The sequence below is a fragment of the Scyliorhinus canicula genome, chromosome 1 (assembly GCF_902713615.1).
Source record: "Scyliorhinus canicula chromosome 1, sScyCan1.1, whole genome shotgun sequence".
Classification (NCBI taxonomy): Eukaryota; Metazoa; Chordata; class Chondrichthyes; order Carcharhiniformes; family Scyliorhinidae; genus Scyliorhinus; species Scyliorhinus canicula.
The window spans coordinates 181,251,264-181,279,016 of NC_052146.1; the positions used below are offsets into that span (position 1 = coordinate 181,251,264).

The 27,753-nt window shown below is 43.6% G+C and overlaps 1 protein-coding gene across 11 annotated transcripts in view; it reads left to right on the forward strand.

Moving 5' to 3' along the window:
- The window catches only part of LOC119969669 (protein quaking), a 659,721-nt gene that overhangs the window by 620,911 nt on the left and 11,057 nt on the right, over window positions 1-27,753 (forward strand). For 4 of the 11 annotated variants that reach the window (XM_038803618.1, XM_038803627.1, XM_038803693.1 and 1 more), the window contains exons 5-6: window positions 6,462-6,549; window positions 15,153-15,434. In XM_038803618.1, coding sequence (XP_038659546.1) covers window positions 6,462-6,549; window positions 15,153-15,434 — 370 coding nt within the window. Of the gene's footprint in view, window positions 1-6,461; window positions 6,550-15,152; window positions 15,435-15,772; window positions 15,866-27,753 lie in introns of all 11 variants that reach the window. The other 7 variants (XR_005461444.1, XM_038803656.1, XM_038803667.1 and 4 more) reach the window with 3 other exon arrangements.

The window sequence follows — 27,753 nt, forward strand, 5'->3', positions numbered from 1 at the left end:
ATTCCCTGTTTTCTCTCTACTTACCTTTTTAAATAGTGGAGTTACATTAGCTCCCCTCCGATCTGTAGAAACTGTTCCAGAGACAACAGAATCTTGGAAGATGACCACCGATGGATCTACTATTTCTTGGGCCACCTAAATACTCTGAGATATATCAGGCCCTGGGGATTTATTAGTCTTTAATACCATCAATTTCCCCAACACCATTTTCCTACTAATCCTGATTTCCTTCAATTTCTCCCTCTCACTAAACCCTGCATTCTCCAACAATTCTGGTATGTCATTTATGTTCTCCTTTGAGAAGATTAAGTATATATTTAATTGGTCAGCCATTTCTTTGTCCCCCTTTATAAATTTCCCTATTTCTGACTGTAAGGGACCCTTTGTCTTCACCAATCTTTTTATCCTCACATATTTATCGAAGTTTGTACAGTCAAATTTTATATTCCCCGTGAGCTTACTCACATACTCTTATTTTCCTCTTGTTCATCAATCCCTTCCTTGTTCATCAATCCCTTTGTCCTCCTTTGTAGAATTCTAAACTGCTCCCAATCCTCCAGACTGCTGTTTTTTTGGCCAATTTGGATGCATCTTCCTTGGATCTAATACTATCTCTAATTTGCCTCATAAACCATGGTTTGGCATCATTTCCCATTTTATTTTTGCACCAGTCAGGAGTGAACAATTGTTGCAGTTCACCCATGTATTCTATATTTGCCATTGCTTATCCACCACATCCCTTTAAGTGACATTCCCTAATCTATCATTGCCAAGTCACACCTCATACCATCATAGTTGCCTTTATTTAGATTTAGTTCTCCAGCCTCAAAATCAAGTACGCCGCTCTCCATTTCGATGAAGAATTCTATCATATCATGGTGCTCAACCCCAAGGGGCCACGCACACCTAGATTGCCATTATTCCTTTCTCATTACGCAATACCCAGTCTAGGATGTATTAGACATGGCCGAGAAGTAACGCATCAGAACACCTTGCGAGCCATTCAAAACTCCCCCTCAGTTGTATTAACCTTCAGACCTCCCGGCCCAAGGGTGAGTGAGTACCGCATGATCATTTTGTTATGGTGCTTGTGAGGTACTAATCTTTTGGATGGTGTTGTCCGGATGTTGCATAGGGTCAGGATCAGAGAAGTGGACTAGTTGCACAACATCAACTGCAACATTGGATGGGATTCTCTGGCCTCCCGGCCGGGTGTTCTCAGCGATGGGAGGGGGCATGGTGTTTGCTGATGATGGGATTCTCTGTTCCCGCCGCTATCACTGGGAAACCCAAAGGTGGGGTTGTGCTGCCAGTGGGACCAGAGAATCCTGACACCAGTGAACGACTGGAGGATTATGGTCATGAAGTCAATACCCTCGGGAATGGCCAATTCAGTCATCCTCCTAGCAACAGTTAAGGGCAAGCATTACACATTAAAAGGGGTGGCATGGTGGCATTGTGGTGAGCACTACTGTAGTACCAGGGATCTGGGTTTGAATCCAACTTTGGATGACTGTGTGGAGTTTGCATGTGCGCCTGGTGTCTGTGTGGGTTTCCTCCAGCTGCTCCAATTTCCTCCCACAGTCCAAGCAGGTTAAGTGCTAAATTGCCCCTTGGTGTCCAATGGTTAGGTGGGATTGCAGGTATGGGGTGCCCCGGCTTGGGTCGGGTGCTCTTTCAGGGGTGGTCGATGCAGAGTCGATGGGCTGAATGGCCTCCTTTTGCACTGTAGGGATTCTATGGTTCCATCAAAATCCAGTTGCCAATGACAGTTGTAATTCTTTTAAGTTAGTTACAGTACCATCAATATGAATATTATCATGGGTAGAAATGGATCCTTGCGTCAGTACCATAAGACAGAGGAGCAGAATTAGGCAACTCGGCCCATCGAGTCTGCGCCGCCATTCAATCATGGCTGATATTTTCTCATCCCCATTCTCCTGCCTTCTCCCATAACTCCTGATCCCCTTATTAATCAAGAACCTATGTATCTCTGCCTTAAAGACACTCAATGATTTGGCCTCCACAGCCTTCTGCGGCAGAGTTCCACAGATTCACCACCCTCTGGCTGAAGAAATTCTTCCTCGTCTCTGTTTTAAAGGATCGTTCCTTTAGTCTGAGATGGTGTCCTCTGGTTCTAGGTTTTCCTACAAGTGGAAACATCCTCTCCATGTCCACTCTATCTAGGCCTCGCAGTATCCTGTAAGTTTCAATAAGATCCCCCTTATCCTTCTAAACTCCAACGAGTACAGACCCAGAGTCCTCAAACGTTCCTCAGACGACAAATTCTTCATTCTGGGGATCATTCTTGTGAACCTCCTCTGGACCCTTTCCAAGGCCAGCACATCCTTTCTTGGATACGGGGCCCAATACTGCTCAGACTACTCCAAATGGGGTTTGACCAGAGCCTTATACAGCCTCAGAAGTACAACCCTAGTCTTGTATTCTAACCTTCTTGACATGAATGCTAATATTGCATTTGCCTTCTTAACTGCCGACTGAACCTGCACATTAACCTTAAGAGACTCGTGAACAAGGACTCCCAAGTCCCTTTGTGCTTCTGTTTTCCTAATCATTTCCCCATTTAGAAAATAGTCAATGCCTAAATTCCTCCTTCCAAAGTGCATAACCTCACACCTTTCCACATTATATTTAATTTGCCACTTCATTGCCCACTCTCCTAGCTTGGCCAAATCCTTCTGCAGCCCCCTTGCTTCCTCAATACTACCTGTCCCTCTACAGGTCTTCGTATCATCTGCAAATTTAGCAACCGTGCCTTCAGTTCTTTCTTCCAGATCATTAATGTATATTGTGAAAAGTTGTGGTCCCAGCACAGACCCCTGAGGCACACCACTAGTCACCGGCTGCCATCCTGAAAAAGACCCCTTTATCCCCACTCTCTGCCATCTGCCAGTCAGCCAATCCTCTATCCATGCCAGGATCTTACCCTTAACACCATGGGCTTTTAACTTATTTAACAGTCTCCTATGTGGCACCTTGTCAAAGGCCTTCTGGAAATCCAAGTAAATCACGTCCACTGGTTCTCCTTTGTCTAACTTCCTTGTTACCTCCTCAAAGAACTCTAACAGATTTGTCAGACACGACCTACCTTTGACGAAGCCGTGCTGACTCAGTCCTATTTTACCATGCACTTCCAAGTACTTTGTGATCTCATCTTTAAGGGCAGCACGGTAGCACAAGTGGATAGCACTGTGGCTTCACAGCGCCAGCGTCACAGGTTCAATTCCCCGCTGGGTCACCTGTCTGTGCAGAGTCTGCACGTTCTCCCCGTGTCTGTGTGGGTTTCCTCCGGGTGCTCCGGTTTCCTCCCACAGTCCAAAGATGTTCAGGTTAGGTGGATTGGCCATGCTAAATTGCCCTTAATGTCCAAAAAGATTAGGAGGGGTTATTGGGTTACGGGGATAGGGTGAAGTGAGGGGAAGTGAAGAAGTGGGTCGGTGCAGACACGACGGGCCGAATGGCCTCCTTCTGCCACTGTATGTTCTATGTATCTTCTACGTTAATAACAGACTCTAAAATCTTACCAATAACCAAAGTCAGGCTAACCGGCCTATAATGTCCGGACTTCTGCCTCCATCCCTTCTTATGAAATGGTGGTACATTAGCCACTTTCCAGTCCTCTGGGACCCTTCCTGCCTCCAGTGATTCCTGAAAGACCATCACCAATGCCTCCACAAGTTCCTTAGCTATATCTTTTAGGATCCTGGGGTGGAGTCCATCAGGTCCAGGTGACTTATCCACCTTCAGACCTTTCAGTTTCCCCAGAACCTTCTCCTCAGTAATGGTCACTGCACTCACCTCTGCCCCCTGGTTCTCCTGGAGCTCTGTCATCCCACTGATGTCTTCCACCATGAAGACTGATGCAAAGTAACTATTCAGTTCGTCTGCCATTTCTTTGTTTCCTATTATTACTTCTCCAGCCACATTTTCTAGTGGTCCAATGTCTATTTTTGCCTCTCTGTTGCCTTTTATATATTGAAAAAAACTCCTCCTATCTTCCTTTATATTACTAGCTAGCTTGCACTCATCCTTCATATTCTCCCCCCTTATTACTTTTTTAGTTGTCCTCTGCTCACTTTTAAAGGCTTCCCAATCCTCTGGCTTCCCACTAATTCTCGCCACTTTGTATGCTTTTTCCTTAGCTTTTATGCTGTCCTTGGCATCCCTCATCAGCTATGGATGCCTTGTCCTCCCCTTAGCATGTTTCCTCCAGCTTGGGATGAATTTCTGTTATGCCTCCCTAATAGCCCCCAAAAACCCCTGCCATTGCTGATTCACTGTCTTCCCTGCTAGGCTCCTTCTCCAATCAACTGTGGCCACCTCCTTCCTCATGTCTTTGTAGTTACCCTTCTTTAACTGTAATACTGTTACATCTGATTGCAGCTTCTCTCTCTCAAACTGCAGGGTAAATTCTATCATATTGTGGTCACTGCTCCCTAAGGGTTTCCTTCACCTTACGTTCCCTAATTAAGTCTGCCCCATTACACCACCAAATCCAGAATTGCCTGTTCCCTAGTAGGCTCTGTCACAAGCTGCTCCAAAAAACCATCTCCCAGACATTCCACAAATTCCATTTCTTGGGATCCACTACCAACCTGATTTTCCCAGTCCACCTGCATATTGAAGTCCCCCATGATTATTGTAATATTGCCTTTTTACATGCCTTTTCTATCTCCTGATTTATTTTCTGCCCCACATCCTGACTACTGCTGGGGGGCCTGTACATAACTCCCATCAGGGTCTTTTAATTTTATGATTCCTCAACTCTACACACAGATATTCTATGCAGGACAACTAATTATTTTAAAAAGTAGGATGTAAAAGAAAGAAGATGGAAAACTTAATGTTCTGCAATGCCTTTCATGACCTGACCTCAGAATATCTCAGAAGTGTTTACAGCCATGATATACTTCTGACGTGCACTAATTGTTATAATGTAGGGAAACACTTCAACCATTTTCAGCAAGGGCCCACACAACTCAATGATCAGATAATTGGTTTTTATTGATGGCTGAGGAATAAATATCAGCAAGAATACTTGTGAATATTCTTCTCCAAAGTAATGCCATGGCAAGGAATATTGTCCCCTTCCATGTGGTGAATTTGGTGTGATTTAATCGGGTGTGAGGGTTGGGATCTCACTGTCTTCATGCCTCCATCCCAATCCCATGGCAGGAAAGCCTGTGAACTTCCTTCTGCCAATTGAGCCTTTAAATTGAAATTAATGACCACTTCACAACAGTATCCTATCGCTGCTGATATTAACCAAGTGGCGGGAGAGGGAATCACCATGTGGGGAGCATGACAAACAAACCCTGGTGCTTTTGCTTCTGGGTGCCTGGGGTATGGGTAGGTGGGTCCCTAAAAAAGTCATTCAAAGATCTGATCAAGGGATCTGGTATCGAGAAGAGGAGCACTACTGAGAGCCACCTCCTGTCTTTGCTGCTGATCTCCCTCCCCCACAATCCCCCTTCCAGCCATCTTTGACCTGTCTCTGGGTTAGTCCTCAATCCAATGCTTCAGGTAGGTTTGGTACCAGCAATAGCCATTCCCTCTCCCATGGCGTTGTTGAGGACAGAAGACCCTCTGGCCTCTGATTCGCCAGAAGCTCTCAGCGGGTGGGACTTCAGCCACTGGAGTCCATGATCTCAGGGGAAGGCCCGCCACTGGCCTGTCAAGTAGCACAAGATGCAGCGGGCCTTCTCAAAAAGAGGTGGTGTCGGGGTCTTGCCAGCCTCCAGCCGGAAGCCAATGTCATAATATACATCCATGTATATAATGGAGTACAGACAGGCAGTGATTGACACACAGGATGACCAGTAAGCACACAAAGCACAGCAGCCAATCACCAGACAGGACACGACCACTATAAAGCCAGACGGCAACAGTTTTCCCACTCTCTCGGGATCCAGCCTCTGAGACAGTCGGAGCTCGTGAACACAGCCAGTGCAAACAGCATGTGGTAGTCAATTAGTCTGGTCAGGCTAGCCTCAGGTCTCCAGTCAAGTCAGCATAGTGTCAACCCACAATTGAACATGTAAAATAGTTAGATGTTAAATAAAATGGTGTTGCATCTCATCAAGTGTTGGAAGTCTGTCTCTCGCTACTCTGCATCAAACGCAGTCCACATAGACCCATCCTGCCCAACACATCAGCCAAGACCCCCCATTACCTCCACACCTTTCTACCCATGGTATCTATTACACCACGTGAAAAGTAAGACGGATCTTCATCTCATCCAGAAGCAGGAATTTCCATTACAGTTACAACTACTTAATTTTACTGAAAGAAATAATAAAATGCGATGATATTTAAGAGCAAGTTTCTGCCACTTATGTATTTGTAAATAATTTCCAGATCTGGATTTTGTTGATCTGAAAACTTTCTACATAAGTCATCACTGGATAAAAATGAAGTTTTGTTTTCTATTGTGTTTTTAGGCAGAGGGAGAAGATAACCTTAAGAAGATGCAGCTGATGGAATTAGCGATTCTGAATGGCACATATAGAGATGCCAACATCAAATCACGTAAGGATATGACGGGCTTCTGGAGCCTTGTATGAGCACAGTGCAACTTGTGGAATGTTCAGCTTTCAGACAACTTCAGCCGAACTTTGGGGCAGGTGCTTTTTATATTGAGTACCAAGAGGAGATGGGTACCTACTGAGAGTTCAATAAAATGCAACAGCTTACACTCCCAGAAGCTAAAACCCAGCAGAGTAAGCCACAGCCAGGTTTTCTTGGCTTAGAATATTTTTTAGGTTTGAAAGTAAAATGTCTAGCCTCCACCCCTTCCTGGGAATGCTCAGAAAAGTGCTGAAATTTCAATGCAAAATTAAGTTACAATCGACTAGCCCACAAAATATAATTTGTTGCTTGAAATAAATAACTAATTGGCGTAATGAATTCTAAGGAATAAGTGGCTGCTGACCATGATAGATTCATAATTACTATTTAACAATTTGATAGACAATCAAATAAGCATTCATCCTGTGGACAACAGGAAGTAGTCCAGAGCACCTTCTGGTACTGACCTGTACGGATATGACCTTTCCGGACGGACTGTCAAAAATAAATCTCTCATTTGCTAATATTTAGTAAAATATTATGTAACTAGGAGGGTTGGTTAGTTTAGTTGGCCAGATGGGTAGCGTGTGGTTTGGTATAATGCCAGCAACATGGGTTCGAGTCCCATTCCTGCCTCTCACCTGAGAGCGGATAGGCAAACCACAGCCAACAAAAGCTGCCAAGAAAACAGCTCAGGATGAAGCGACGACAGACAATGAGCCAAGGACCTGCCTTAGACATGATTTAAATAACTCGCTTACTAATGAATTATTTTCTGTAGTGATTCATTTGGTTTTTGGTCTGATTGTTGAAGAAAAGGTCTCGCTGTTGCATTGATGTTTAATGGACAAAGAAATTCTTTGTTTAGCAATGGGTTATCATGTCTGCCAATCCAGGATCATTAATATCCATGTGAATACCATTAAATATTAAAGATAAGGGTGCACTGGTGTCGCCCATTTCAAGATTGTCACAAGGTCAAAGACTGACCAAAAACAGGATATGGCCACATAAAATTGAAATAATACATTTTAAATAAATAATTTCGGACACAGTCAAATGAACTTGGCTTATGGGGTTTATTTGTCACATTTTAATTTCATATGAGCACTTCAATAAGATCAGGTATTTAATATTATATCGGGTCAATTTGTGCAGGCCTCGCCCAGAAAGGTAGTTTTCCCAAACTACCAGTACTTCCCAGGACAGGTGCCACATCAGTCCTCTCTAGCAAAAGGAGTTAAACAAGCATAGGAAATAGGAGCAGAAGTAGGCCCTTCAGCCCCATGAGCTTGCTCTGCCATTCAGTAAGATTGTGGCTGATCTGTTTATGTTTCAGGTTCCAAATTCCCATCTATCCCCAAAACCTTTGATTCTCTTGGCTAGCAAGAATATATCTAACTTCACATTAAAATATTTAATGACTCCGATTACACCGCCTTTTGAGTCAGAGAATTCCAAAGTTGTGCAACCCTTTGAGAGAAAAAAAATCTCCTCATATCTGTCCTATAAAGGAGACTTTTAAGTGAAAATGAAAAATGAAAATCACTTTATTGTCACGAGTAGGCTTCAATGAAGTTACTGTGAAAAGCCCCTAGTCGCCACATTCCGGCGCCTGTCCGGGGAGGCTGGTACGGGAATCGAACTGTGCTGCTGGCCTGCTTGGTCTGCTTTAAAAGCCAGCGATTTAGCCCAGTGAGCTAAACCAGCCCTTAGTTCTGGACTTGCTCACAAGAGGAAACACCCTTTCCACATTCACCTTGTCAAGACGATTCAGGATCCAAAACACTCTATCAAGTCATCCCCATTGTTCTAAACTCCATGGAAACCAGCCCAGTCTGTTCAATCTCTTCTCATTAGACAATCCACTCATCCCAGGTACCATTCTATTATCTCTTCTGAATCACCTTCAAAGCATTTACACCTTCCTCAAATAAGGTGTCCAAAACTACACACAATATTCAAACTGTGGACTTACCAATGCCCTGTATAACAGAAGCATAACATCCTTAATTTTATGTTCAATTCCTCTCATAATAAAGGATACCATTCCACTAGCCTTCTTGATTACTTGCTGTACTTGCTTACTATGCACTAGAAAACCAAGATCCCTCTGCCCCTCAGAATTCTGCAGTCATTTTCTGTTTAAGTAATATTCAGCGCTGGATTCTCCATTCTTGAGGCTAAGTGACGACACCAACGCAGGATTCGTGGTGTTTCACAACGGGAAAATCGGTGTGAAACCTTCACCAATTTCAGTACCAGTGAGAGGCTAGCACCAGCGCCGTGTGAAACACCCGTGAAATGCACGGAAAATGGTCAGAGAATTGACGAGTCCCGGGCCTCTCATGTGCAGGGCTGACAAGCTGCAGCCTCGCACGCCTAAACACCCCAAACGCGCACTGGTCACGCTGGAAAGTATGGCGCCTGCCGTGCTGGATTGCGTACCCACCCACCCCCACAGCCTTAGCAGAAGCCCGCCGACCAACGGCCGAGTGTGGTGGTGCTGGCCACTGTTCACAGCCGGCACACCAGGCTCCTGACCGCTGGGACCTCATATGACCCGCACCGACGGGAACTCGGCCCATCAGAAGCGGTGCATCGCGGGTGGGCCGGCTGATGATGCTCCAACGGGGTTGCGACTGTGCACGCTCATCCCGATGATGCCAATTTGGAGGACCCGGAGTAGTGCAAACCGGCGCCTGCCCAATTTCGCCATCTGGAGCCATTCCCCGCCTATCGCCATTCTTGTATTCGGCATCAGGCTATGGAAAATCTCGCCCTCACTTTTTTTATTTTTCCTGCCAAAATGAACAACTCCCCATTTTCTCACATTATACTTAATCTGTCAGAATTTTGTCCACTCACGTAACCTATTGATATCCCTCTGCAAACTTCTTGGCCATGATGTACATCAGTAATAAATGGCGCCCTGGTGAGGTCTCTCAGCCGAGGCCAACAAAATATTCCTTCCAAAGTGTATTACCTCACGCTTGTCAGGGTTAAATTTCATCTGCCATTTATCTGCCCATTTGACCATCCCATCTATATCTTCCTGTAACCCAAGGCACTCAATCTCACTGTTAATCACTGTGTTTGTGTCACCCACAAACTTACTGATCTTACTTTAGGCAGCAGGGTAGCATGGTGGTTAGCATAAATGCTTCACAGCTCCAGGGTCCCAGGTTCGATTCCCGGCTGGGTCACTGTCTGTGTGGAGTCTGCACGTCCTCCTCCTGTGTGCGTGGGTTTCCTCCGGGTGCTCCGGTTTCCTCCCACAGTCCAAAGATGTGCGGGTTAGGTGGATTGGCCATGCTAAATTGCCCGTAGTGTCCTAATAAAAGTAAGGTTAAGGGGGGGGGTTGTTGGGTTACGGGTATAGGGGGGATACGTGGGTTTGAGTAGGGTGATCATGGCTCGGCACAACATTGAGGGCCGAAGGGCCTGTTCTGTGCTGTACTGTTCTATGTTCTATGATCCTACCCTCCACAGAGTCATCTGTGTTGTTTATATAAATGACAAACAATAGGGGACCCAGATCCTTGTGGCTTCCAGTCACTAAAGCAGCCTTCTATCATCACCCTCTGTCTCCTATAACTAAGCCAGTTTTTAATTCACCTTATTAAATTATCCTGTATCCCGTGTGCATCCTGCGAATTAAGGACCCATTTGTGCATACTCTGTTTTCTGCCAGCCAGAATTGAGCCTAATGTGCAAATGAACTATCTGAATATCTTAACTTCATTACTGACATGGGTGGATTCTCCGCCGCCGGTCGTTGCTCATCATAACCAAACAATCAAAGTCTCGGTGTCTGATAATACTTGTCAGCAGTAATGAATAGGTCTCGTCTGAAGAATCACATCTTCTCCAGCAGCATCTGCTTTGGGCTTGTTCGCTTCCATCTTACTGGTATCCAAGAATGTGTTTTCTGCATTTTCCAACAAGCCACTTTCTTAATCGTCTTCCTTATCAGCTGCTTCTCCTTTGGGGGTTCCTGATATGGCGGAGCATAAGGCTAAAAATGGGACCGGCGCCCAACGTACTGAATCTCCACTTCCCAGCAGCAAGCTATATGCCCTGAACTGGTGGGAGGATGGAAATGGGTCATTTGAACCCATTTGATCCGATTATTGGGCGGAAGCCCGATCCTCCATGCCCCTGTGATGGTCTGATCCTTTTGGACAGGATTCATGTGGGCGTGGATTGGTGCAAGTATTTTCAAGCGTGGCCCTGATGCGGTGTACCCTGCAGTGGGTCAAGGGGGTAAGTGTGTAACCTAGCTGCCCCCAAAATCCATTGGAGAGCCCCTTCCCCCACAATACAAAACCTTCCCACCTCTACATCAGACTCTCCCAATCATAACCCCCCCCCCCCATCAGACCCTGCTTTGAAGCTAACCACAATGTTTGTAAACATCTAAGAGATAAGTGCTTTCACTTCCTCTTTTCCTCAGCAGAAAGCACATAACTTCTTTTGATCTGGTCAGGAATTGTCAATCATAGTTAGATGGGTGTTTGAAATACATTAAAGTGTGAAGAGAAATGAAAATAGACAATCCAGGCACATGGCTGTCTTAAAGCTGTTACCCTGTCAATTACAGCGTCCTAAAAGCTATTTCTCTGTGAAAACGAACAGAAGCCTCACAGATGAAAGGATCTGAGGGGGTTTAATGGCGTGTGCTGTGTTTTGGCTTTCTATGAAGTCTAGGACACTAGTAACAGCTGTTGCTTCAACACTTCTGTCTGAGGTGTTAAACGTAGACATTTAGCTGCTGTTGTATAAAGAGTCAAAGGTACTGCTCCTTTTTACAAACACCTTTATTTCACTTTAACAGACTCTGCACAAAACTCTATCTTCACATCACCTGACACAAAGGCCACCTGAAGCCTCTTTACATATCCGTGTCAATTATTGGATACTTAACACAAATGAGACAACTAATTGGAATGTCTCTTAACCCATTACTTAACAGTTTCCCCTTCCTTGGAGAAAAAACAAGTTAGGTGAAAACAAAATTACAAGAAACTAAAAAAAACACACGCAATTTCCCCCCTTCTCTTTTTTCTTTTTTTTGGGAAGAAAAAAAAACAGTCACAGAAACAGACGCCCTTCATTAACAATATCCAAAAGTTTCTGTGAACTAGCCTCTCATTTTGTAAAACAGTCTGACAATTGATAGCTACTGTCAACCCATTTAATTTTTGCTATCTTCCCTCTGTCCAACATCTGCTTCAAACTTGCGATGTTTATCCTTAACCTTTTTTCACTGGCACTTTTTGTAGAGTGCACATTTTCCCCACAGGGATGTATTATCAATGTGACATTCAATAGGTACATTACCCAAATCCTCTAAGCCCAAAATTTCTGTCAACATCTGAGATATATAAAAGGCCATATCCACCGCCTGTACAAGGCTTAATATCTCAGCAGCCAAAGTTCTTTGACCACTCTCCTTATTTTCTTTGTTTCCCACACAAGAGGGCAACATTTACCATTGTTCGCCAAAAGGAAAATTATAAAACCTCCTGCGCTTGAAACCCCATTACATAAATTTGCATAGGACGCATCGCTATCAACTAAGAGTTTCAAGTGCCTACGGTCACCTAAAACCGGGAACCTCAAAACACACTCCTGCATTTTTAGTTTGACCAACGCTTTCTTATTATGTCTTCCACGTTGGGATCATTCATTTTTGTACTCAACTCTAAGACATCAAAACTCACGTCAGGTCTAGTATGTCTACCTAACCAATTTAGTTGCCCAATTAAACTTCGCAGTTGCTCTTTTGCCATCTTTGAAACCATTACGTCTTTTTGTGAAACCTGGCCGCGACTAATTGCTATTGGGCTGATTATTTCCAAATAAGATTGCTAACATAAAGTTGCCCCTAATGTAGTCTGTCCGATTTCCAGTCGAATATATTTAAATGCACCGGGAAGCCTGACTTCCAACTCTAAATTCTTTCCTCAAACTAGAGATTACAATAGCTTCGAAATCACTAGTCCCACCCCACAAAACATCATTGACATGCGTTATAAAGATGCCAGAAAGATTTCCTTTATCATGCCAGTAAAACATTGCTGGATCTGTTTTCAACTGGCAACAGCCTAACTTTAACAAAACTGACCTTACTGAGAAATACCAGACTCTAGACGCATCATTTAATCCATATACACATTTGTTCAACTTCCTGAGTACCCCTTCTGTATTAGCTGCCTCTCTAGGAGGACGGAGAAAAATGTCTCTCTGGAGCTGATGTCCCTGCAAAAAGGCAGCTTTTATATCTATAGATTTGCATTCCCATGCCTTTTTGTGGCTGATAGAGCCAAGAAGATCTTTAAAATAACCTTTCCTGCCGTAGGTGAATCTACCCTTAAATCCTGATCTTCTAAGTTTTCTTCAAATCCCCTTGCCACAAACCTGGCCTTTGCCTTATAAGTTTCATCTGGAAGAACCTTTTCCATGCAAATCCACCTGTGGGATAGAGCTCTTTGTCCCCTATCCGGTACTTCCGTGTATACCCCAAATTCACTCCAACTATGCAGTTCTTGCAGGGGCAGTGGTTGACTCCCACGTGCTGCTTACACTTGGGGGGTGGGCCCTAATGGCTCATTTAAATATCATTCACTGGATCACCCCCAGTGCCTGGCGTAGAGCCCAATTTTGGGCTCTCACGGGATTCACCTGTTGTGCCCGACGAAGACAAGGAACGATTCTACTCCAGCAAGAGAACGTAGTCTCCCGAATGGAGAATCCAGCCCATGTAATTGCATGGGCATTTTTGCCATTTTCAATTTCTGCGGATAGAATGTAATTGCATTTTTTAAAAAATATTTTTATTCTCCTTTTTCACATTTTCATCAAATTCAAAACAACATGTAATTAACAATAACAACAAATAAAATGGCAATCTCCTAGCCAACAATCCCTTATCCCACCCACCCTCAACAACTCCCAACATTTTGAATACAAAACACCAATGAAAAAGAATCAATAACTTAGACATTCCAGACCTCCCCCCGCTAATGTTCGATGTCATCCAATTCATTGAAATACATGATGAACAAAGCCTATGAGTTGTAGAACCCTTCCATCCTCCCCCTCAACTCGAACGTTCTTGAGTGTTATGAACTGCTGCAGGTCCCCCGCCACTCCATTTTTAAAAAATGTTTTTTTTTTTAACCAATGTCTGGGCATTTTTTCCCCCCAAGTATACCATTGTACCACACCATTGCTCACTAATTTTGTAAATGAACTTTGACTGTTGTAAATAGACAACTTTTTAAAAATTTCCCTCTTCAGTTATCTCTCCCATATTGGGGTCTCAAAATATTGGAAAGCAAAGCATAGGAATTTGGGGTCTGCACGCAGAGAGGCTGCTAGGATTTTCTGGAGCACAATCCATCAAAACATGTAGTATATACACTAGCTTTGAAAGGATATTGCAATGTAATTAGCTACAAGTCCTTGACTGTTGGATTCAATTTTATCTGGTCAATATTGAAAAATTCCCTACTTGAATTCAAATCTGACAAGTCTAGGTCACCGATATTTGAAGGATGATGGTAATTGGACACCTTTGCAATAATTTCTGACAAGTATCTGGCCTACGTCAGGAGGAGATGCTCTTCTTCATTTGTAATAAGACTGGCCATATTACTAAGCACCTGTACTACAACAGTTTATTGAAACATGAATGCGTGCAACACAAACATGGAACTGTTCAGGTCATTGTGTCTGTGCCAGTTCTTTTGTTGGACGAAATCTATTCATATACCACTGCAATAGTATTTTGAGCTGCTATAAACCAGAATATAGGGATATTAATAGAGACTGCATTGGGCAAGGACATCCATGGTTGCACAGACTGAATTTTGGGAAATGGACTCTCCAGTATATTTTGCCTAATGAAAGAAAGACTGGCATTTGTTTAGAGTCCACTATGATGTCAGGACTTGCCAAATTCCTTAAAATCAATTATGTACTTTTAAAGTGTCATCATTGCTGTAATGTAAGAAAAGTGGAAGCCATTTTGCATTTTAGATGATGGTTATGGGGTAAATATTATCGATAAATAATATTTCACGAGGGCACTGGGAAGAGCTCAACTGGTATTCTTTGAATTGAAGCATGGGGGTCGGCTGGGGTGCATGAAAATACTGTGAATGAAATGTTGGATTTTGACTTTTGAATAATGAAAAGCCTTACTAGTTTTCTTGGATAAAATGCAAATTGCTGTCTAAGCTAAGCTTCATTATACCTTTATATAATGTGACTTTGATGTATTAGGTCACTGCTGACTTTTATTTTCAACTGGATTATGAATTTTTCAGTTTATGTTTTTAGTTGATGTGATTTGAGTTTGATTAGAAGTTGGTTTGGTTTTTAGTTAAAGATGTGCTTTAGCAATGAAAAATATCACTACTTGTACTAATGATTTCTTCTTCCTTTTTCTTTCATTCACCTGCTTTTTTGGCTTTCCTCCATTTCCCACTTTTCCTTTTCCTGACGAACACCATTCTGTCCGCACCTTCACTATGAATTTCTTTCGCTTACTGTAGCTGCCCTTGCCTTTTCTCTTGCAGCAACAGCCCAAGCTCCACGGATTATTACTGGACCACCAACTGCCTTGCGAGCTCCAACACCAGCTGGTCCAACCATTATGCCTCTAATTAGGCAAATACAAACAGCAACGGTCATGCCTAATGGATCGCCTCATGCGACTACAATAGTGCCTCCTGCACCTGAAGCCGGTCTAATCTATGCTCCCTACGACTATCCTTACACACTGGGACCAGCTACTTCCATCCTGGAGTATCCCATTGAGCCGAGCGGAGTTTTAGGTAAGGAACCTTTTCAAGCATTATTGTTCCACTTCGTGTTTAACATCCTGGTTCACTGTTTGAGCCAGTTAAGGCTCATTTAAGTTTATTCAAACTTTACTTTTAATTCATTGAATTTTAATTAATCATTTGAAATGACAGTTTAGCCTCTGATGAGGATCTTGTACTTTACAGCACCATTTGCAATTTTGTAATGTATTTAAGCTTCCGTTAAAAGTAAAAAACAATCAAGTATAAACTGTGCGCGCAATTATCTGTGCATAAAACTATCTGAGACCTAAGCGCACACTCTTAATTATAACAAAAAGTATTACGGCAGAGACACCTTCTCTCTACAGCTGATTTATTCCAACAGGCCTTCATGCCATTAGTTGCCAATACTGAATAAGGTATAAAAAAGTTACATTGGACATTGCCTTTCGAAAACACTGGTAAGCTGCATATTTCATGCTTTTTCGCTTGGTTTTGTATAGCTAACACGTCACAAGATAGTTCTGTAAATCACCCCTCTTGGATTTTTTTTTTTCACTGCTCCAGTCTTTTAATTGGAAAAGGTGACAGTGGCAAAAATGATGAAGCATACAAAAAATAAAAATAGCTGTAATCTGGTTTCCATGAAGAGCAAAGTTACTATTGTGGATATGTTTATTTCAAGCCCCTTTTTGTTAGCTGATGAGTCATGCTGTGTGGGGTTATGTGTATTTATTTCAACCATGCCTATAGTTCCTTCGATCCCCACCTCTCCCTCATGCACCTACCCCATATTCTATCTTAGAATTTGACATTTTAATGTACTTGAGAATAAAATACATTGGGCGGGATTCTCCGTCCCGCCGCATCCGTTTTTTGGTGCGGCGCACCCCCACCGGCAGCGGAATTCTACATCCTGTCAGCCAGCCAATGGGGTTTCCCATTGTGGGCACCCCCACGCTGTCAGGAAATCCACGGGAGTGAGTGTGCTGCCAGCGAAATGGAGGATCCCGCCGATTGTGAATCCAGCCCATTGTACTTGAGAATAAAAGTAGTTTCACAGTTCCTCATGTTTTAGATGGTAGATTGATAGGGTCGAGAGAAACTAATTCCTCTGTTGAAGGACTTCAAAACAAATGGGCATAATTTTAAAATTGGAGCTGGTTGTTCTTGTATGACATCAGGAATAATTTCTTCACACAAAGGGTGGGGAAAATCTGGAACTCTTTATCTCCCAAAATGCTACCGAAGCTAAGCCAATTGCAAATCTAAAATTGAGTGATAGATTTTAGTGATAGATTTTGAGAAAACTATTAAAGGTTACAACATCAAGAAGGGTAGATGGAATAAAGCTATAGTTCCATAATGATGTGAGTGAGTGACAGAGCAAACACGAGGGACTGATTGGCCTCCTCCTGTTCTAACATTCCTAAAATCTTGTTTCCGCCACTGTAATGAAATTTGAGATGTTATTAACTTGCATTTCCTGCAATTATGCTTCAAATATTTTTGTGGTAATGGCTAAATAAAAGCTTTGAATGGTGCAATTTAAATTTTGGATACAATTTCTTTCCCACAGTATTTAAATAGCATGAGCTGGATTCTCCATGACCCAACACCGAAATCGGGAACAGCGATTGGGCGGAGAATGGCTCCCGATGCCGAAATCACGGCAGGCGCCGGTTTGATGCAGGGTCGCGATGCTCCGCTACCTCCAAATTGGCATTATCGAGCCGCGCACAGTCGCAACCTCGCTGGAACAGCGATTGGGCGGAGAATGGCTCCCAATGCCGAAATCACGGCAGGCGCCGGTTTGATGCAGGGTCGCGATGCTCCGCTCCCTCTAAATTGGCATTATCGAGCCGCGCGCAGTCGCAACCTCGCTGGAATGTCCTTGGCTGGCCCACCCACGATTCTCCGCCTCCGATGGGCCGAGTTCCTGATGGCACGGGCCACATGTGGTCCCAGTTGTCGGGAGCCTGGCATGTGCCGGGAAAGGGAGAGGGTGTGCGGATAGTGTCCACGCCACCACACTCGGCCGAGATCCGTGCCATTGGCTGAGGGGCTTCCGCCAGGGCTGGAGGGAGTGGTGGGGGTGGCTGGGAGGTGGACTGTGGGTCAGGGTGGGCTGGTATGCAGTCCAGCATGTGCGGCGCCACCTTTTCCAGCACAACCGGTGCATTAGTGGGGGGCGTAGACATACGCGTGGCTGCAGCTTGTCATGTGCAGCACGGCACCTGGCAATTCACCAACCATTTTCCGGGCATTCTGCGGGTGTTTCACATGGCGCTTGTGCTAGACCCTCACCGGTTGCAGAATCGGTGAGGGTTTCACGCCGATCTTCCCATCGTGAAACACCACGGATCCTCCGTTGGCATCGGCACTTCACCTCAGGAAGAGAGTCCAGTCCCCTATCTTTCAAAGTCAGGTTCTGCCAGTTGTATTGTCAGAGGAAGAATTGTCATCTACTGTCCAAAGGCATCCATGATATGCATGTACAGTCATTTCTGCTGTGGAAAAAGCAAAAAGTCTACTGAACTAACAAGAAAATTGCCAAAAAGGTGGATGTTCTGTCGAGAAGTGAACTGATTATTATCAAAGATTTCACTGGTCATGAAAACAAACTCTTTCAGCATTTCGCAGGCAGTCTTTGTTTTTACAAGGATGATTTGTTTTGGGGCCCTTAAGATAAGAAATAATGTCCAAAGCCCAGTTGATTTTAAGGAGGGAATGCTTCGGGGACACTCAGTTGTGAAGCTGACAATTACTTATTTGCATCTTAGACTTGCCTATTTTGAGCCTTGCTTATGCTAAGAATGGTTCGCAGAGCAGGTCGAAAGTTCATATTTTATTGTTGTGTATGTAGTCTTTCGATCTGTTATTGGAAACAAAGAGTGTGATTTAACTCCCAAGCAATAGAGTTCTGTTTGGGTGCCTATAGTGCCTGCAACCCCAAGAACGACCCCGCTATCAAAAGGGACTCTGTTATTTTTTTACCTCACTTCCTGCACTGACAATCCCCTCGGCATTCGCACCGCAGCCTCTGGACCGTCCCAACTTGCCTCTTGAGGGGTCCTTGAGCCCCTTCACTCCATCTCTGAAGGGCAGGGCACCCCCAGGCCCAATCCCTGGCATGGGCAACCTGGCACCCGGGAACCTTGGCACTGGCATCCTGGCAGTGCCTCTGCCAGCATGGCAATGCCAAGGTTCCCAGGTGGTAGCACGAGTGCCAGGGTCCACCCTGCCCAAAGCCCAACAACCCAAGGGCGTCCGATGGCCTGGGAGACCCCCCCCCCCCCCACCCCAGGTGCTGTTATGTGGACCAGTGCTAAATGGCGGCATGGCAAGACATCCCAGGTGAGGCCGTTAGTTCCTGGCCCTGGGAGAATATTGGGCAGATTTATTTAAATGTTAAATATTTTAATCTGGATCTCGCCGTCTCACAAGGTCTCGTTAGATCTCTGAGCATCGTAAATCTCGCAAGAGGCCTCTCGTGAGATTTAATGGCCTCGTCGCAGCACCACATTGGGCGTGGTGAGGCCATTCAATCTCACCCATGGTCTATAACAAAAGTAAAGCACTGCACAAACATTTATCGGTTATGATGGAATTCCTTTTTTTAAAATATCCAAAATACAACATATAATTATCTAAGCAGCTCAGAATGTGTACCATTGCTTCCACTATAATCACAGATTTGCTAATAACTTCTTAGAGTGTAATTATTTTCTAGTAAAGCCATTTTTCTTATCACTCAAGGAGCTCTTGCATAGTTTTATGGAAAATTCTTTTCAGGGCTATGATCTAGTGGGAATTGTTAGTGGTGGAGCATTAGAGAAAACGAGGGAGCAAATTAGGATTGGGAAAGGCAACCATTTATTTTATTTATTTAAAAATAGGAAAGTGTTGCTAAAACTGTACAAGGCACTCGTGAGACCACACCTGGAATACTGTGAACAGTTATGGCCCCCATATCTAAGGAAAGATATACTGGCATTGGAGGCAGTCCAGAGAACGTTCACTAGGTTGATCCTCGATATGGAGGGATTTTCTTATGAGGGGTGTTTGAGTAGGTTGTGACTGTACTCGATGGAGTTTAGAAGAATGAGAGGTGACCTTATTGAGACATATAGGATTCTCAGGGGGCTTGACAGGGTAAATGCTGAGAGGTTGTTTCCCCTTGTTGGAAAGATTAGGACCAGAGGGCATCATTTTAAGACAGAGATGAGGAGGAAATTCTTCTCTTGAGGGTAATGAAACTGCAGAATTTGTTACCACAGGGAGCTGTAGAGGCTGTGTTGTTAAGACTATTGTTCAAGACTAGGGGTGGCACAGTGGTTAGCACTGCTGCCTCATGGCGGCTAGGACCTGGGTTCGATCCCCACCCCAGGTCACTGTCCGTGTGGAGTTTGCACAATTTTCCACGTGTCTGCCTGGATCTCACCCCCACAACCCAAAGGTGTGTAGGGTCGGTGGATTGGCCACGCTAAATTGTCCCTTAATTGGAACAAAAAGGAATTGGGTACTCTAAATTTATTTTATTTTAAAGTCTGTTCAAGACTGAGATAGACAAATTTTTAATCAGTAAGGGAATAGAGTATTATGGGAATAAGACAGGAAAGTAGAGTTGAGGATTATATTAGATCAGTCATGATCTCATTGAATGGCAGAGCAGACCCAATGGGCCAAATTACCTACTTCTGATCCTATGTTTTCTGGTCTCGTGGTCCTCCACTGAAGATATTCATTTCTGTTTGCACATCCCACCACAATTTCCGAACAATCCTCCAAGTATGAGCCAAGATAGTGAATGTCGGCAAGCTCTTTGACTGGGGGGAAGGAGTCCATCAGAGGTAACCCAAGTTTTCTTCAACGAGAAACTTTGAAGCTAACTGTAGGGTTCATGCTCCTTTCTCCTCTGAATGCAACAAATTCAGCACACACTGAAACAAAAACTTTGTATTTTCTGGTCTGTGCGACTCATTTATTTGCAACTTTTTTAAGGTGAGCCATCAGGGGAGCTAAATTTGACAATGTTTAATATTAAAGATTAAATGTTACATTTTAAAAAGATAAGGAGTATATTATGGGCTAGGTGAATTCTGAGGGATTTTAATGACTCCCCTAAAATTAAGTCCTGTGGATTTCTGTTTTAACTATTCATTATTCATTCAGCATGATAGCACAAGTGGATAGCATTGTGGCTTCACAGCACCAGGGTCCCAGGTTCGATTCCCAGCTGGGTCACTGTCTGTGCGGAGTCTTCTTGTTCTCCCCGTGTCTGCGTGGATTTCCTCCGGGTGCTCCGGTTTCCTCCCACAGTCCAAAGACGTGCAGGTTAGGTGGATTGGCCATGATAAATTGCCCTTAGTGACAAAAAAAAGTTAGGAGAGGTTATTGGGTTACAGGGATAGGTGGAAGTGAGGGCTTAAGCGGGTTGGTGCAGACTCGATAGGCCGAATGGCCTCCTTCTGCACTGTATGTTCTATTCTCAAAATATTGGTGTGGCTGGCAAGGCCAGCATTTTAGTTGTCCTGAAAAGATTTTGATGGTTACTAACTTTGTAGCAATACTACTGAATGGCTTGCAAAGCCACTTCGAATGGCAGTTACCCACCTTGGTTTGGGACTGGATTCATACTGATGCCAAACTAGGAAGGGTGGCAGATTACTTTCCCTAAAGAGTATTCCACAAAGGCCTTGATAGAGTGAAAGTAGAGAGGATGTTTCCACCAGTAAGAGAAACGAGAAGCTGAAGTCACAGCCTCAGACTGAAGGGACAATCCTTTAAAACAGAGATGAGGAGGAATTTCTTAAGCCAAAAGGTGGTGAATCTGTGGATCTCTTTGCCACAGAAGGCTGTGGTGTCCAAGTCACCTGAGTGTCTTTAAGACAAATATAGATAGGTTCTTGAATAAGAAAGGGAGAAGGCAGAAGAATGGGGATGAGAAACATATCAGCCATGATTGAATGACAGAGCAGACCTGATGGGCCAAATGGCCTAATTCTGCTCCAATGTCGTATTGTATTATTAGTGGACCAATTTTATTTTATGACAATTTGAAAGCTGCTTGATCACTTTTCTATTTTACTGACGCCAGTCTTTGATTTCTAGGTTAAAACAATATAATTGTGATGGTAGGGTTTAAATTCATGTTCCCTGTATCAATAGTCCAGGCTTCTTCCAGTTCTTTCATTGTGTTGCAACTTTATAACACGCTCTCAGAGTTGGTCTTTAAATATTTTGAGCTCAATATAGTCAAGCTAGCAGTCTAAATAAAATAAAGTATGAAGAGTTAAGTCCACTTGGTGTGTTTGAAATCTTTGAAGTAATTTGACCTTTCTGTTTTTGCTGCTGTCCGAAGCACACATAGAAAGAAACACGCACACATGAACGTGTAGGCGACTTTGTGCCCAGGAGTTTATTTTTCTGTAGTGGAAGACAGCTTATTGATTTAGTCAAATGCTTTAATTCTGTCTGAGGAGACCAGGGACATCAACATCCTTCTTTATCAATATTTGTTCACCAAGATGCACAACAACAAAAAAAATCAATTGTCCATATCAAATTTCGAGTTACCTTAGTATGGTTTGGTTACTTAAGTGTTTCTCCTTGAGAATGATATCAGATTCGCCAACAACTGAGCTAATATTCTGTGCACATTAAAATGATGGTTACATTTCCTCTCGTCCATCTCAGTAGCTGATCTAGATGATTTTGAACCAGGTATTTCCCTTTTTTTTTCAAATTCCTTAAATAGATTTTTTAAAATACTCCATTATGTGCCTGAGATTAACTGCCAGAAAATTCCAGAATAACATTCTGGCAACTAATATCATGATAAACAGAAGTCATCTCCTGCACCTATGATGCGCACTGATATATTAAAAATTGTCAGTTAAGTTCAGATAATATAATAAGAGCCCATTTATAGCAATATAACCATTAAAGCACGCCTTGCACCAGAAGACTGCTTAACTTTGGAGCATTGTACAAAGGGGATCTGGTGAGAATCTTTAAAATTTCTTGTGCCTACCATATACGTCAAGTGTTGTGATTAATGAGCTGTTAGTAGAGTTTCTTCCTAATTAAGGAAGAAATATTATGGCAAAACGCCAAAAGATTAGTCAAAGACTTCTAAAAGAAGTAAAGATGGAGAGTTTTCAACAGGAAATTCCTGAGCTTCGGGCCTTAGCATCTGAAGGCATGGCCACCGATGGTGGAGGGATTATAATTGGGGATGTACAAGAGACCAGAATTGGAGAAATGCAGATATTCTGGAGATTAGAGTTGGGAAAGAGCAAAACATTGGAGGGAATTGAAAATGCGGGTGAGAATTGTAAAATCAACACTTTGCTTAACTGGGACCAATGTAGATCAGTAAGCACAGGTTTGATGGGTGAACCGGACTTGTTGCGAGTAAGGACATAGGCAACAGAGTTTTGGATGACCGTAAGCTTGTAGAAGGTAGAACATGGGAGGCCAGAAAGTAGTACATTGGATGAGTCAAGTCTAGAGGTAACAAAAGCATGGATGAGGATCTCTTGAGGAAATCATGAGGAAATAGGCAGTCATAGTGATGGTGGGGATATGTGGTCAGAAGCTAATTTCAGGATTAAATGCGGCATCAAAATTGAGAATGGTCAGATTCAGTCTCATTCAGTCACCAAGGAGGGGGATAAAGTCAATAGATATGGAATAGAGCTCGTAGCAGGGACTTGAGACAATGGCTTTGTTATTCTCGATATTTAATTAGATAAATTTCTGCTAATCTAGTACTTGATATCAAACAATCTGGCAGTTTGGATACAATGGAGGGATGGATAATGGTGGTTGTGAGGTTGGGGATAAATGATGAGAATGAAAGCATGGGTGTTTACTGTTGGCTATTTTGAGAGGAAGAGGCATGACAACAGGACAATCACATGCTCTTTTCAGAATTCTATGAGCTGTGGGTCATCTAAAAAATAGGTATTATAACCTGTCCGGATCCTATTGGCTGGAGAAAATTGGTTACCCCATGAACTTTTCTAGGGTCCAATCAACTTAACATACTAAAGGGGCTGGTTTACCACACTGGGCTAAATCGCTGGCTTTTAAAGCAGACCAAGGCAGGCCAGCACCACGGTTCAATTCCCTTACCAGCCTCCCCAAACAGGCGCCGGATTGTGGCGACTAGGAGCTTTTCACAGTAACTTCATTGAAGCCTACTTGTGACAATACGTGATTTTCATTTCATTTCATTTCAAATAAACTCAGGGACAAATTAAAAGACGCCATTCGTGTTAGGGGCACTGCCCAAGTAAAACGAAGAGCAACAGAAACTTGCCAAACAGCGAATCAAAATGTGATTAAAGGGGTTGATTAAGCAGTACAACCTCTTCAATGCCCAGCAGGCATGGAAGGCCAGGAGGGTGCCCGTGGTCACCACATGCTCCCTCGCCGGGGACATCGAGCTGTGAACATGGCCACGGAAGAGGGGCAGTCAGTCCGGCCGGATGGCCCCTTTGGTTGCCTGCTGCCTGGACCTGTTAAGGGCAAATTGCGCCAGGCCGAGGAGCAGGTTAGTAAAGAGGTCCTTCGTCTTCCCTGCCCCTTTCCGCAACAGGTGCCCTTAGATCAGGAGCGTGGGGCTGAAGTGCGAACAAAACTTCAACAAAAGGATGGACAAAAAACTAAAAAGGGAGTGCAGCCTGAAACACTCAACATAGACATGGGACACAGACTCCACAAGACAGTACAGGATTTGGCTACCCCGTGACTCTTCAAGAATATGAGCTTCCTCCAATGAAGGGAACGGGGCAATCATTAACCTTTCAGCTGTATAAATAAAGCTGGCCAGTGTGGTACTGACTAGCGAGAGAACCCACAGTGAACTGTTGGTGCTGTGTAAATATTATTGTAAATAAAAGTTACTTTCTGTTTGACTCTACAAACTTGTGCTGGACTCTTCGAAGGTTAAAATTAGATGGCTGTCTATATTGCTGATGCCACCTTCCTGGACTTTTGTTGGATACAGGTTGGAAGTTTTTTTTCCTGTTGCACCGTGCCTCTTCGTACATTTGGATATATTTGATGCTACGCTGGAGGATTGGAACAAGTATGCACAAAGAATGTGGTACTTCTTCCGGGCAAATAACATCACCAAAAACGACAGCCAGGTGGTCATTTTACTTACCTGCATACGTTTGGGGTGATGGGAAGCCTTATGTACACAGCCGCACCAGACACAAAAACGTTTGATGAGAATGTGACTTTGGTGGGAAGACATTTTTAACCCAACCCTATCTATGATGGTATAATGTTACCAGTTTAACACCGCAAGAGGACGCCAGGGGAATCCGTTGCGGAGTTCTTATCCAGGCTACGCAGGATTGCAGAATACTGTGAATATGGTATCACCTTGTCAAAGATGGAGAATTTATTTACCATCTATTTCACTGTTAAGTTTGGGTCTGATCATCAACATGTTCACAACACATATTGTGCGTGATGAGCTGTGATTCAAGTTCCAGATAAACACAATTTCCATTGTTGCAGGTTTCTTTTCGGAGAGAGGGATAAAGTAATACTTGTAAATACCATAATTATGGATGGCTCCTTATTACTCAGGATAGAAGAATAAGAGGCAGAAGTGCTTGTCAGAAAAAAGACGGCATTGAAAATGTGTTTTTACTCCTATGTAATTAAACTTGACACTTGTAATAAGGTGGAATAATGTAACAGCACATACACTAAGAAGAACCTGTCATGGAAATTACAAAGACTTCAGATTTTGCTTTATTAGCTATCCTTTTCGAGTAAAAAAGGAAACCACATTTTTTTCAACTTTTCAAGTACAGAAACATGCCATTTTTAAAAATAAATCTTTGCAGAAATACAGTTTGACCTTTTATAGAGAAATGTTTCCATTCTAATGTAAGATATATAGAGATAAGATTTTGCTGGGAAAAGGGAAATTCTTTTGTAGATGGCTTGGTATTTCTGCAGCTTCTGATATGGCTGTCCGGCCACTGAGGAGAAAGATAAATCAGAATGGCTGGGAGGAATGCTGGTGCGGGGATTGCATTGGAACGATAATCCATATTGTCATCTTCTTGAATTCTCTGCCCAAAGATAGATATGACCAACAGCACCATGACCTCCACCATGGTTAGGGCAAGGATCCAGGTCCCAAATCTACCTCAGCTGGAATAGGAATTGAACCCTGTTCTGTTGGTGCTAATCTGATCCACACCGTTCATCCTCCCAGCCAACTAACCCAGCCGGCCCCCCACAGTGTCTGAGTTGCTGAGGCAACATTCATCATTAATGTTGTCACCTGGAGCTATGGATAGTGATGGTAGAGGTTCCAGTTTCTTTGCATCACATAGTTGATCAAAGAATCTTTCCCAGCTTATGTTGGAACGATTTACAAGTCGATACTTGTTTTGTCACATTATGAATGCACCTCCTAGGCCATCAAGTCCTGGAATGGGACTTGAACCTGGAGCTGCAAACACAGAGGCAGGGATGCTACCCACTTCACCACAAAACCTCCTCCATGCCTAGTAAAAGTGAAAATACAGTCTGTGTAAGTTATCTAAATAATGCGTTCCTTTTTAGTTTACTATTTACAATATATGTTTGTATAATATAGAGTTTCTTGGAAATGAACAACTTCTGTAAATTCTTTGGCAGAAATCTATAGTATCATTGAGAAGGAGGCCATTCAGACACCTTTGATCTGCCCAGATCATATCACACACAATCCAAAGATAATCTCACAACCCTGCTCTTTGTTGATCACTTTGTTTCTTCTTCTTCTTCAAATATATATACTCACTTTGCCTTTGAAAATTGTACTTGCTTTTGTCTCAGCTACTCCATTTGACAAATGTACCATGCTGTGACAGCTCCATTCGTAAAGAATATTCTCTTAACTCCTTTCCTCAATTTCTTATAGTAACAATTTAAATTGTTGACCCCTTATCTTAAAGGCAGATGAATCTATATTTTCCTACTCTTATGATCAAACTCCTTCACGATTTAAAAAAGTTAAATTCCCTCCCTTCTCTATTCTAATGAAATTAATGTCAAACCTCTAGATTGCAGGCACCCAAGGCGTTGACATTAACTGTCATTTTTTTGCAGAATTTTTAAAAAATTCATTCTTGGGATGTGAGCGGAAACCTGATTCACCCAACCCTTCCTAAGCTTCCCCTGTTCCTTCACCCTCAGATGGGTCTCCTGCAACATCACCACATCGGCCTTTAAGCTCTTTAAGTGTGTAAAAACACTGGATCTCTTCACCGACCCCCCCCCCCCCTAATCCCCTCACATTCCATGTCACTATTCTAACCGGGGGTGTCTCACCTTCATTGGCTAGTGTGGAGGCCCCTGCCTAGGCACCACTCCTCCCAATCCCCTCCTCATAACCCAATCCCTAAAAACAAGGACACTCAAACATAACCTCAAAAAACGCATCCCAGACAACTGCCATAACCCCAAAGCCCAATATTCTCATACCCACTGTAGCCCATAACAACATGACCCTGATTTGCATATTTACGTATACAGTCGATCGAATGCCTGCACCTCGGAGACCCTGTGCAGGGAGCACTGCCAGGATGCCAGGCTGGCAGTACCAAGGTGCCCAGGTGGCATCATGTCAATGCCGGGATTGGACCCAGAGCTGCTCTTTCCTTACGAGGTGAGGTGTGGGGGGCCTCGATTACCCCCTTACAGGTGGATTGGTGGGTCAGGAGGTTATTGTGCTGGGTCTAAAAATAGCGCCCCAATCTTTTCCTACATTGCCAAGCTGAGCTCATTAGTGCAGGAAATGGGACTAAGGGCAGCCTCGGTGGGGCATTCCTCACCAAGGCCCCAAATGAAGCAGAGTCCTGTTTAATAGCGGGGTCATTCTTAGTGCTGCCTGTGCAGGGAAACACCCAGCTAAATGCACTCGAAACAGGGCGTTTTCAGTTTTGTTAAATCGGTCCCAAGATATATCACCGAAACTGATGTGCCAAGTATAGTGCATGCAGAGTGGAACCTGTTCATAATGACGCTCTCAGACAACGCTCCAGGGTTGATACATGAGCCCTGACTATTTATTGTCTGATTGCTCCCCAAAGCCAAAGCTGCCTAAAGAAACCCATCCAACATCAGAAACTGAGAGAAAGATGATGGCAGGGTCAGGGGGAGAACAGTTGTCAGCAGCTGCTGAAAAAGTGCTTGGATATGCAGCTGGGAAAGAAAAGATGACTCTTCTTGCTGTTGCGCACATCCCTGAATTGAGGAGACCGGTGAGGTCAGCGAAGAGGTCTGCACGAGGCAGCTACGGTTTTATGAAAGACAACAGTCTTTG